Source organism: Anabrus simplex, chromosome 1, assembly GCF_040414725.1.
Source record: "Anabrus simplex isolate iqAnaSimp1 chromosome 1, ASM4041472v1, whole genome shotgun sequence".
NCBI lineage: Eukaryota > Metazoa > Arthropoda > Insecta > Orthoptera > Tettigoniidae > Anabrus > Anabrus simplex.
The window spans coordinates 1,148,505,359-1,148,518,812 of NC_090265.1; the positions used below are offsets into that span (position 1 = coordinate 1,148,505,359).

The 13,454-nt window shown below is 38.4% G+C and overlaps 1 protein-coding gene across 5 annotated transcripts in view; it reads left to right on the forward strand.

Moving 5' to 3' along the window:
• The window catches only part of Sardh (Sarcosine dehydrogenase), a 282,041-nt gene that overhangs the window by 108,252 nt on the left and 160,335 nt on the right, over positions 1 to 13,454 (forward strand). For all 5 annotated transcript variants that reach the window (XM_067137412.2, XM_067137411.2, XM_067137413.2 and 2 more), the window contains one exon: positions 3,569 to 3,781. In XM_067137412.2, the coding sequence (XP_066993513.2) occupies positions 3,569 to 3,781 (213 nt within the window). The remainder of the gene's footprint in view (positions 1 to 3,568; positions 3,782 to 13,454) is intronic.

Sequence of the window (13,454 nt, forward strand, 5' to 3'; positions counted from 1 at the left end):
TGTTGCATGACTTCAAGGTCAGAAATCCCAGCTAAATTCAGCTCTTTCTGGACTTCGTGGAGCCATAGGCTGGAAGTCTCATAGCCTCAGTAAGAAATATTTTGGAAATCTTCTCTATGCATAATGCTGGTTTTATATTTAGTCTGTTTGTTCTGCCATTATTCTTAAATCATTTACCTAATTTTGATGAAACTCAGTACATACTGTACATAAAGATTCAATGTGCACAGGATAGATTAAAATATCCAGTTTCATTTCTCAAGGAGGCCATGCAACGAAAGAAAATATGCACCTGGGACCTTGAAAGTGAATTTGCTACCTACACATTTAGTACTTTTTTTTAAAAAGAGTGATGAGTGTACTTAGAATTCAGTTTCGTAGAAAAAAAGGTTATATACATTTTCTTCCTAAATCTTCACAGTTTTCCAGGAAATATTGCATTCGGTTCATATACGTTATTACTGTAATGTTTAGTGGTAGTTTCGGATGCTGTTGCGATTTGGCTTGTAGCCATGTGACGATGGAGCGTGGGTGGTTGATTGTATAAATAATGGAACGAGCGGCTGCGTTCTCCTTATAGCAAGTTAATAGCTGTTCTGAGTGGATAAGCATACAGGAGCATTGCGATATTTGTGAGCAATAACTTCAGGTTGTGTGGTGCAGGTGGTAGCTTATTCTTTACTAAAATAAATTTGTAGATTTTATTTTGGTATAAATTAATTTGTTTATATATAAGGTATGTTAGGATAATTTGATGTATTAGTGTTCTGCCATGGATTCTTTGCTTTCCTTATTCTTCCATTTGTTTTTGTTCATACATACATTACCAATGCCATAGATTTTATTTTAGTTTAATTAATTACTTTCTTTGTATGAAGGATTAGGTTCATTTTGTGTGTTGGCTTTCTGCCATGGTGCCAGAAAAAAAAGGAAACAAATCTCAACTCTGTGCCGGCTAAAGCAAGAAGAGCTAGACTTGCTGGACAATCACAAAGTCAGTCCAAGAGAGATGTACATCTAGGGTTAGAACATGAGCAGTATGCTCTGTCTAGAGAGTTGAAGTCCTCACTCTTGTCACTAGTTTGTGAGTGACATGCCCATGCTTGTGCGATGGAATCTGATGCAGAACACAAACAGAGAGGATTTGCTGCTGATCCTTACATACAATTCATGGACATGTGTGATAGAATGCAAGGAAGCACAGGCATGATCGGTGCACACCACTGGCCTGAACCTGGCTGCAATGTTCATTGTACAGCATGCCAGGTGTCTGCACCGGTCCTCGGACCCAGCACATGGCTCAGGCTAATGGTGATGCAGTGGGCGCTGGATAAGCAGTGTCCGGTCCCTTTGGAGTTGGAAGGGTTTATACGTGCATGCTGAAGCAAACATTGCATGAGCAGCATAGTCAGCCCATGAGGTTGCTTTGAGATGATAAAAGGAACATGCATTGAGGAATTAAAATCAAGCATTTGCTGTTTTATTGAGAACTTTAATTAAATTGGTGATACATTAACAAATAAACATTAAATCAAAGAACAGTTTGATTTAAAGAAAACATTTGTATGGAAAATGCTCTTGTTTGTAGGCGCTTCATCTTTTTTTTTAGAGTTTAAGAACAGGTGTTTCTGGTATTCTGAAACAATATGGTAAAACATCAGAAATGAAAGAAGAAATAATCAACTGCTACAAACAATCGAAACCCAATGACATTACTTAGTAATGTGCAAGTGGTTGTTCAAATTCACCAGTCCATCCACAGAATGGGGAAGAAGTCCATGCCTCTTATCAATTAAGGTATTGCTCACCATACTGAATCAGGAGGGTGGCACGGAAAGCTCATCAAACCAGTCAATGGACTGATGACTCAAACAACAACAACAACAACAACTGAATCACCTTGTCAAACCAGCTGATCCTTATATCTGGTTCTGATTTGAGAAGTATACAAGAAGCCACACAGGTAACAAGATGTGAGGTACAACGAAACTGGCTCGCATATTCTGTGAGAAAGAAGAGCAAGATCACATCGATTCATGAGTCAAGGTTGGCTATATGTATTTGAGTTTTGATTTGTAAACAAGCAGCTACAACATGTAATGGGAAGCTTAATCACAACCCGGCTTAAAAATTGTTAACCATTTTAGGAGGTATTTCAACAGACAAGGAGTACCGAAGGAGCTGTAATATCAATTTTAAGTTTTAAGTTTTTGATGCACACATGGCTTTTTAGAGACATTGTATAGTGTATTCAAAATAATTTAAGGAGAAGAAATGCTTCTTATATAATTTCAAAGATTTTATTTATAACACATTTGATAGTATAGTATATTGCTAGTATGTAATTGTATGAAGTCCGCAGATTATTTAGTGAACGTTTGGTCGCTGGTGAAGAGAATGAATGTGATTCTCGAAACATGTACAACAGATTAATTAATATGGATTACATAGTTTTTTTTTAGTATTGACAAGGTGGACACATAACATTATTAGTGATTTTTCAGTGTTGTGTTTATTAGTGACCACTTTCCCATGTGTACCAACTCGTTAAGTTCTCTGCAGTCTGCAGACACCTGTTTCCCACCTATGTGATGCTGGCACCTGAATCACTTTCACATAGCTCCCAAGCCACGTTGGGATTGTGGGAAATGAACTTGGGGATGAAGCAGCAAAGGAAGCGGTACTTTTACCACGTGTTCAGGGAACGTGTTGGCTAGACCATATGAAATACTGATCCACAAACAAATCCTTATTATCAAAAAGACAATTTAAATAATCCTGGAATAATAAGCCACTAATAGTGCGAGCGTTCGTACTCCCTTATGTTTCTGTGTAGATGATGCATCGCGGAAATGAAGGGCATACGTTTTCACTCATAATCCAACAAACTCAAAATTTCCTTGTAATTTATTTCATCTACCCATGAACCTTCTACTTTGTGAGTTCCAAATGTTCCAATGACATATCCAGGTGGTGCATTTAAAAATCCAAATTTCAAGCTCAACCAAGGGCTTTGCATTATAGTTAGTAATGGATGCATATGTTGAGAGTGAAAATGCTGGTGTCTGTAAAGAGTAAACAGGCATTATCTCCAAATACATTCATTACTTGAAAGATGAAGTAATAAATTTCCAATTTTCCAATTTATAAGATTGCAGGTATTGACACTTACTGAGCAACATTCTTGGCAGATCTTCATTCTCGATGTGGGAAGGGTGGGATAAGGAGAAATCTGGGTAAAGACAGGAAAAGGGAAGATGCAAAATGATAAAAATGATTTCAGGTGGTAAAAGACTAGGACCACAGGACAAATACAGGAGGAGTAAGTAATTACATATAGCCTATGATGAATATGTGTGTATATATATTTTTTTTCAATCTAAAACCAAGCAGCTACAGGATCCTCGGTTATTATATTGCAGTTGAATTCCTGAGCAATATATTATTCACAACTTCGATATACAGACATGTTTATATGCTTATCTCTAAAATGTCATATAAAAAGGGAAGAACTGCTCTTGATTTCTTTTTTGAACAGCATTTCATTTATTATGTTTTGTCTATACAGGAGCGTTTGGATGAGTACCGCAGGCTTGCAACTGTAGGGCGAAGTTTTGGAGTGGATTCTTCTATCTTGACTCCAGAAGAAACCAAAAAGGTGTTTCCCCTACTTGATGAGAATGTTATCCATGGCTCTCTGTATTGCCCTGGTGATGGTGTTGTTGATCCCGCTATGCTCTGCACTGCCCTCACACGTTCTGCAACACAAGCCGGGGCAAAGGTAATGTCTGAGTTTTTTTCTTCCAGATCTAAGAGTTCTCAAGATCAGGCTTTTTGTTTCCTCTCTCTTACAAATAATTGGAGTAAGACCAAGTCCAAATTTCAGATTTCTGTGAAGAGATACAGTGTCTCATTCTTTTTTTTCCTTTCTTTATCCACCCAAGTTGTAGTACCAGGCAAAATATTTTTCTCCAGCATCCACGTGAAAAAAAAAAAAAAAATAGGTAAGCTGTGTCACTGACATGGCTGCAGGCATTTTTGTGTGATCACTTCAAACAAGAGCTAGCTTTTCAAAGCACACATTTATTATATACAGTAGTTATTAGTCTTCAAGACAAATTATAAATTAAGCAGATTTATTTCCAACAAATTACAGATTAACCTATACTTCCAACATAGCTGGTAATTCGGGCAAGATGACTATCCTGAGTAGTTTATTTAGTATGAGGCAATGATACAAAAAGCATGAAATATAATTTAAGCTCTAAGGTTATTCACATCCATAGTCAATTCAGGTCAATCAATTGTAACGGCGGTAGTCGCTGGCACTGACTTCTCTGCATGCCACTTTCTGATGTTCCCTGTATATCTTTTGCTTCACAGTATTAGCAAATAGCTCTTTTTTGGTTTCACCATAGGATCATATGTAAGCAGTAGAAGGGTGACCACCATGTACAGTCGAAACCTTTTATTGCAACATCTCTTTTAACATTACAAGTTATGAATCTCATTATAAAACCATATTGGATTTCAGAATAAGAAGTTATTTATTAATAAAAACCACCTTTCCAATACATGACAATCCTTTATGTTTAGGATAAAACCATTAATAGAATATTATAATTAGGACATTGTGGAATTTTACTCGCTACAAAATCGCAACTTGCCAGTGCCTTGGTATAATACTGTCTTTCTATAGAAAGCATAACACTGTCAATACTGTACAGACAATATTAATGTGCCGCACACACGACGACTTACGACAATTTGTCAGTAGGTACCTCTGCAAAATGTTCTACAGGAAGACTGTCGTAATAGAGTTACGACAGTTTATCAGTATAAACCTCTACAAATTCACAAAACCTAAAAACTGTTGTTTGCGTGTTTTGAATGGTATGGTATGACTTACAGTTACAACAGTTTTACTGTTCGATGGAGGACAAAATATCAGTTTTTAATGTGTTCGTAACTCAAAATTCAACTTTTGGGAGTCACGACAGTCTTGTTCTGAGGGTGCGAAACATGAATTTTAACAGTTTAAAAATAATCAGTAAGATTGTATTATGTCTATTGAAACAAATAGTGACCATTAAAATTGCTTAAAATGTTAGTGGAATGAACGACATGAAGATGTTACAATAATATGCTGTGAGTGATTGTTCGTATAAATCGATGATCATAAAAATCTTCGCTCAATGGCATTAGACTGCTTGTAATTAAAAACATTTTTCACATTAGGAGTGAGCTCTTGTAATGAATTATGATCTTGTTTCATAGATTAAATGTGATGAAGTGTGTTGAAATCACATGTATTGGTTCAAAAATGAACTACACAGATGGATAAAACGTCGCCTGGATCGGCGTAAAAAACCTTATGAGACTCTCTCGCATTGTATTTCAAACATTATTATTATTATTATTATTATTATTATTATTATTATTATTATTATTATTATTATGTATAGATAGTGTATTATTATTGGGCTTCAAATGGAGAACTACTGATCTCGTAGCTGAAAAACATAAATCGGGTGTGTCCTGTAAAAAAGAAGAGAAAGAAGAAAATTATATGTGTCAGTTGCTGGAATTTAAAGGCCGTACTACTGTAGGGAAATAATAATAGAAGGCACTTACCCATGTGTTGGTTGAGGGGTGATTAGTCCCTTAGTTGTTTACGGAGGTTTGATGGTCACTGACTTGCTGCTACATGTATTGTACGAATACGATCGTAGAGGTGTTATATATACCGGGATCAGGGCCCTGATCTACCTTGGATTAAGTTATTTCTAGCTGATGATGTTCACTAAGCATGAGCAAAACATGTCCTAATTATAATATCTATTAATGGTTTTATCCTAATTATAAAGGATTGTCATGTATTGGAAAGGTGGTTTTTATTAATATAATAAGTTCTTACCTCTTAACGATGTATTGGATATAACGGCAAAATCGAACGGTCCCATCCATATTCTATGTAAACACTGTATTTTTAAAAATTGCTTAGTACGACATCGCTTATAATGTGATATTGTATAAAAATGGCATACTGTATTTTTATCACATTTTCTGAGAAATGTATCAACTATAATGTCCAATGTTGATTTTTGTTCGTCAAGAGTTTGGGGATTGCTGACAACAATGTAAAGCTTACTTTCAAACTCTTGTTTTCAGTAGATTATAGATTTCAAATCAGTCTGTCTGTTAAATAGTCAAGGCCTCAACGCTGACCATTCAGCCAATGAGTCGGACGGTCCTACTCCACAAATAGCCTACTGTATTGTAAATAGAGTACTTATTTCACTTGTGTTTTTTGAAGTTATAAATTTATTCTTTTAATTAATCATTTAACTGTGCAGCCTAAAACTTAAAGATATGACACTTTTAAGAACAAGAAATAAAAACCAGTTTGTGCAACTATCACCTATAATGACCGTTAATTGACGGTCCCATTGGAGTTGTTATAACCGGATTTGACTGCACTTGGTTTCTGGCATTCCGTGCACTGTCTGATCCAATCGGGCCCACTCTAGTGGATTATTCATGGGTTCTTGATCCACTGTTATCCGTTTAGCTTAGTTTCTTGGTCTTGACATGGATGAATTGGCTATTGTAACAAAATGTTACACTAATTTTCCACTAAAATTTATTTACATGCTCACAACACTCACACTAAAACTTTTGATTAAATATCAGTATTTGTCCAAGGAAATGGGTTTATTAGTAAACAAATGCCATTTATTGCATCTAAATCGGACAGTGCAGGTAATCTCAGCACCTTCTCGAAGTTGACTGTGCACCAAAATTGTACTCCAGCTATCAGCATGTCTCCCCACCAAGCACAAAACCTCTCCCACCTCACACGCTAGTTATGTAATGGAGGATATGCCCCACATATTGATACCTAAATGAATAACATCCACTGGTAACTTTCTGTCATACAAAGGCTTCAAACTCCTACCATATTTAACTACACCAACTTTTCTGGCCTGCACTCCTAGCAGCAGACCAAATTATAAGATGTTTTCATGTCAGAATCTTTTAAGGCATTATTGAGTTTAGTAATCTGATAGTGCAATAATTAAGTTGACAGATCTTTTGTAGACAGAAATTCTTCATTACTCATTTCATAGATGCTAAGCTGTTCCAATTAATACACTAAAACCATCAAGGATCCCAGCCTAAAACTAAAGATTTGACAATAGAACTTCTGTACAAAATGAATAGTAATGTGACTCAGTCTTGATTTTTCCTGTATCTCAGTAGAATTCATCCTGCTATTATATTAAACTATCAAATGTACATGTGCTTCACTACGGTACTCTGCATTGTATACGGATATCAAAGTAAATTACTGTACATGAAGTGAATAATTTTTTTTAAATTCCATGTCTCTTGGCATTATCCGAGAAACAGCATTGGGAAGTCCACAGGCGTTTCCAATGTAAAGTGCGACTTGCGGAGTTGCGATGATAACGTCAGGTCCACTTGTCTACTGCGATTCACAAAGGAGTTGGTAATTTTCATTTAATGGCAGGCCCCATTGCCTACTGCGTGGCCACAATCGATTTGGAGAGTTTTCGTTACAATAGCAGGCCCCATTTCCTACTTTCAGATAGAACACATTTGAGGAATTTTTATTATATTTGCAGACACCTTCCCTACTGACAGTCAAAATTGAGTTGTATTGTTATCATTATAATGGCAGGCGCATTTTCTTATGCCAGTCAGCTTACTGCCAATCACACCGAGTTGGTGAGCTTCCATTATAATAGCAGGCCACTGTACCTAACGTCAGTCACATTTTAGATGGGTAAATTTGTTTATAATGGGAGGCACCCTTGCCTTCTGACAAACAGAATCGGGTAAAGGAGTTTTGAAAATAATTGCATGCTCCCTTGCCTTCTGCTAGTCAAATTGAGAAGGGAATTATTCATTACAATGGTGCACAGAAGTTGGAGGAGGACCCCATTCTTACTGCCAGTTAAAGTCGATGTGGGGTGTACTGATGATAAAGATATTGATTCCCATAGGGAACCTGAAATATTTGTTCCGAATGAGTATGCACGGTATGTACTAGCCATGTGTCTTGATAGGTGTGCTACTTGCCAACTGATGAGCCCAACTTAGCACACTGGGGCAAAATGCTGGCAACCAGGAATGAGTTAGCTGGAAAATTCATAATGTCCAATAATGCACCAACTATATTTGAAATATTGATTACAATAACAGACACACTCCTGCTGACAATCACTATCGATTTAAAAAGTATTAACTACAATGGCAGACACACCCTTTGTAGATTGCTAAAAATCAACTTCAATGAATAAATATAAATTGACATATGGGGGTATATGGATGTTCACCTTCATTTACAGAATAACTGTTGCTAAACGGTACATCATATCGAAAAATTGATTGTATGATAAGACACCTCTGGCCTCATTTAGCGATCTAAATGGCTGTTCCTATGATATGTTCAAGTATCTCATCTATTTAAAGGTAATATTGTTTTAGAAACATTGAATAAGGTGAAATTGGTGTAAGCTTTTCACACATTGAATTACTTTTCAGATACTTATGTGATAGCTCCAAACACTGAATTTGGCTCACATATGGCTACTGGGTGGGCTAATATTCATGTAGAATTTGATGATTCTATCTTTCCTATATGTGATTCAAACCATCAATTATACGTGTACAAAGTGCAAAATTTAAGTACAATCCAGAAATAAAGCCCAATTTAATGTATGAGGGATAGAGATACGACAAAAAGTCATAGGACCAAAGTTGTAAATCACTCCAAATTGAAAAAGATTGTGCCATCCATTTTGTGATACAGCTTACTGTTCAGCCAACAAATACTTCAAACGAAATATCTGCACAGTCATTAAAATTGCCTCCATATTTTGATAACTTTGGGGGTAAAAAGTGAAAAATTTGAACAACTTTGAATTTTTCCGTCCGTTAGAGGCTAAAAGCTATAATTTCATCAAATTTCAATTTTCTAGCTCGCCTGGCAGATTGTGCCGCCATCTTGATTTGGGGGGAAGGGGCATAAAAATTAGGAAATTCCTGAAAAATGTTTTAGCCCACGAAACCTATAGGTTGTCACTTTGGATAAATTATGCGACTGCATTCTTATGATGAGCCCAAAATTTGAAGCCCCCCAGCGTGCCCCCTTCAGGGAATTTTGAGAATTTTTGATTTTTCAAGGGATCCTGGGATCATCAGCTTCTCCAGTACCAAGTTTCAAATTTCTGAGATTTCAAAAAGTGTCTCATTAAGTCACGTCTATTTTAATTTTTATATATTTATATATACATCGCTCCAGACTGACTTGCTTTTATATATATAGATTTCCTTGGTCATCCTGTCTGTGGCAATGATTCTGATTCAGATATTTTTATTTATGGAGTCTTCTTATAAATTACTAGCAAATGTACCCATGCTTCGCTACAGTATTCTACCTTGTATACAGATTTCACTGAAAATTACTGTACAGGTGTTATTACATAAGATTAAAAAGGCAAGGCAGAGGCAAGAAATTAAAGCAGGAAACAGAAGGAGAAGGAAAATACAGTAAAAATTATAGCAAATGCCAGAAAACACCTTACAGTGTACTGTTCAAATATTAACAATGCTCCTTAGTGCTATTCGAGGATGATTGTAACCTCCAACGTTATTCTGCCAGTATCGCACAAAATGGCCGATTGACGTCTCTTTCGATTTCTACCCAAGGAACAACCACGAGTTTACAGGAATGATGGCGAAAATGGCAATACGTCACTTCCTTGCTGGCAACCAGTCAGAGACGTTGCCATGGTAACCTGTAGGTTCATTGTCAGTCTGTTGGTCACTCAATGTACAGCATGAGACATGCAGAAAATAGCAGTTTTCTCTGTCATTTGAAGGGTAAGTGAAATTATGTACATAACAGTTGTTTGTAATGATGGGACGTTTCACATATAATCCACAGACTTAACAGAAAATCAATAATATGGAAGAAAACTGTTCTGATTTACCTATAAACCCCCATCTATTCATTAGATTCTTAAATCTAATGCATATCAGAAACCTTCCCTGGGATGAGTATACTCTAAATATAAAGTTTGGTTTAGATCTATCCAGCTGTTTTGCCATGATGATGGAACAAACTGACAAACGGACATGAAAAATAAAAACCACTGATACGGACTTGAGTTGACCTAAAAGAGATAAATATCTGAAAAATTGGCTAAACAAACAAAATTACAGACAGCAGACCCCCTACAACTTTATTTATATAGATGTGTAAAATATGGAATGAAAACATGTAATAGGCTATTGGGAGAATAAATAACAGCAGTAATATTAGAAATTAGCTGAACACCATACAGTTATATAATTATATAGCGAGACCAAGACAGTGGTGATGGCAGTCAACAGAGAAGGGCATCCAGCAAGTGTAAAACTAGGAGACCACCAGCTAGAGTGTGTGGATAGTTTTCCTTACCTTGGAAGTGTAATCTCCGGTGATAATTTGGTCAGAAAGGAAGTAACAAACAGAGTGCAAAAGGGATCAGAATTCTATCAACAAGTAAGAACACTTTTATGGGATGACATAATTCCAAAACCGGCCAAACTGATGATGTTTAACAGCTATTTCATACCAATATTGACCTATGGTATCGAAGCGTGCACCCTCACAAAAAGAGATTCATCAAGACTGCAAGCATCAGAGATGAAATTCCTTAAATCCGCCATCCAGAAGACCAAGATGGACAAGTTAAGAAATGAAGAGGTGAGGAAAGAAGCCGGAATAAAAACATCCCTATTAGACCGAATCGACACGTTCAGACTACGGTGGTACGGGCATGTGATGAGGATGGAGCCTACTAGAACAGCCAGAATAAATTTGAAAAGACAGATGGAGGGGAAAAGACCTGCAGGAAGACCTAAAACCCAATGGATGGACATGATCAAGGTTGATCTAGTTACCAGAGGATGGACAGTTGATGTTCTCCATGACATGTTGTATATGGACAGGAAGGAGTGGAAGAGGCTCATTAACAATATCCAGGAAACTGGAACTGTACAATGATGATGATGATAGTTATTTCAGTAGAATGTGTGAGAAGAACCTTTGAATAGCTAGGGTGGATTAAGACTGTTAAAACGTACAAGGTGCGTTCCATAAATAATGTGACCAAATTCATAAAAAATCATTTATTGAATATATTCGTACAAATAATCAAAAATCTTCAAAATAGCACCCTCTTGCGTCGATACACTTCTGGGGGCGGTGTTTCCATGCCTGGAAGGCATCCTGGAAGGTCTTATCCGGAATGTCCTTTAGAATAATAATAATAATACCAATATAATGGTCCGTTATTGGACATTATAAATTTTCCAGCTAACTCATTCTTGGTTGCCTGCGTTTCGCCCTCGTGTGCTAAGTTAGGCTCATCAGTTGGGACTTAGCACACCACCCAAGACGCAAGGCTAGTGCATACCGTGGAGGCTATCTATCTAACTATGCTTTCATTCCCCACCCTGAAGGGGTGGGGTGGGCCACCTAGAGGGTAACGCCCTCTCTCTGGCCAGGAGAGATGATGGGGTTGAGAAGATGTGAGAAAAGAGGGAGGTGGGTAATTAGATGTATGGAATTAGTGGGTGTGTGCGGATAGTAGATAATGATCGGAGATGTGTGTAAGGATTAAATATTCGGAGGAGAGTGCAATGATTGACAAGTTTTAGATGAGAGGGCTAGGATGGAATTGAATAGGAGTGGACCCGCTCTTATCCATGGATACCATCGTCCAAGCCCTTCGCCAGACCGGAACACCAGTGCGCCGAGCAACCCGGATCTTCAATGCCTCAGGACCTACGTGCCTTGTTCGACTTCATCTACCGACTCCGGACACTGCCCAACACCTCATCGACAATGGAATTCATCTCCACGGCCACCTTCATCAGATTGAACCCTCTCGTTCTTCTCCCCAAACTTCCACCCGACCTCCCACACCTCGTCGCCGTCCCCAGCCAGAGCCACCTGTCCTTCCATCGAGTCCACACATCCGTTTTTACCCGCCTCCACCCGATCTCTCTCCCCCACCACCAGCCCTATCAAACCCCCTCCATATCTTACTCACTTCACTGCATCATTTCTCTTGTATCTTCCACAACCTAGCCCATTCATTCACCCCTCTCACACACCCCTCACTAGTCCCACAGCCTTTGCATTATTTCTTTACCCCACCATGCTTCCCTACATGTTTATAATGCAGTGCATAATCTTTGTAACATGCCACAAACGAAATTGTAAATCTGTAACACCACTGTCAAAAATTTTCTGTACTTCCTATTGTAAATCCCTTGATTTAATAAAGCACCTCGCCATCTCCTACACATTCACATCCTTTATCCACCTCCTTCTTCCGTCACATCTCCCCAACTTGCCCGCATCTCTTGGCCAGAGAGAGAGGGCGACACCCTCTAGGTGGCCCGCCCCACCCCTTCAGGGTGGGGAATGAAAGCATTTGATAGATAGATAGATAGCCTCCACGGTATGCACTAGCCTTGCGTCTTGGGTGGTGTGCTAAGTTCCAACTGATGAGCCTAACTTAGCACACGAGGGCGAAACGCAGGCAACCAAGAATGAGTTAGCTGGAAAATTTATAATGTCCAATAATGGACCATTATATTAGTATTATAAATTTACTCATTCAGGACAAATATTTTAGGTTCCCTATGGGAATCAACATCTATATCATTTGATGGCCAGGCAGACATCTATTTTTGGAAATGAGACATAGCTCTCATAGTGCATTGGCACTGCTGGTGGCTTCAAATAGCCTATGCACCTCTCCGATCTCCGTAGTGCGCAAATCACTCATCCCAATCTTTTTTTCTCGGCCGGGTGGCCCACATCTCTAATCGCAGCCCAGCCGAGCTCAAAAAAGCACAAATAGGCAGACGCCTAGTTGGCAGTCGCCTCCCCAATACCATGCCCTACGTACTCCTCCCCTGGGTAGATCTCTCTATCCCAGAGACTGAAATTCAGCAAACACTTAAATCACAATATGCTCAATTTGTAAAATCCTTTCGAGTAATAGATGGCCGAACGAAGAGACCTTCAGAGCACCTCCTACTACAAGTCAGGACCGACCAAGAAGTGCACCGCCTAATACTACAGGGAGTCAACCTTCGGAACTACAACTACGTAGTAATAACTCCGCCACAGAACATCATAGATCAACTGCAAGCCAAACCTGAACTAATTCCCATCCTCCACGAGCCTCCAATAAAGACTAAACCAATGCCACTTTCCCTCCCTATCACAACCACTACCACAACCATCATAACCACTACTAGCACCCTTGCCACAACCATAACCACCACCAGCACACCTTGCCACTCCTTCCCGGTCATGACATCGACCCTCCCCCCCCCCCCTCCCATCTACCAACCCCCCA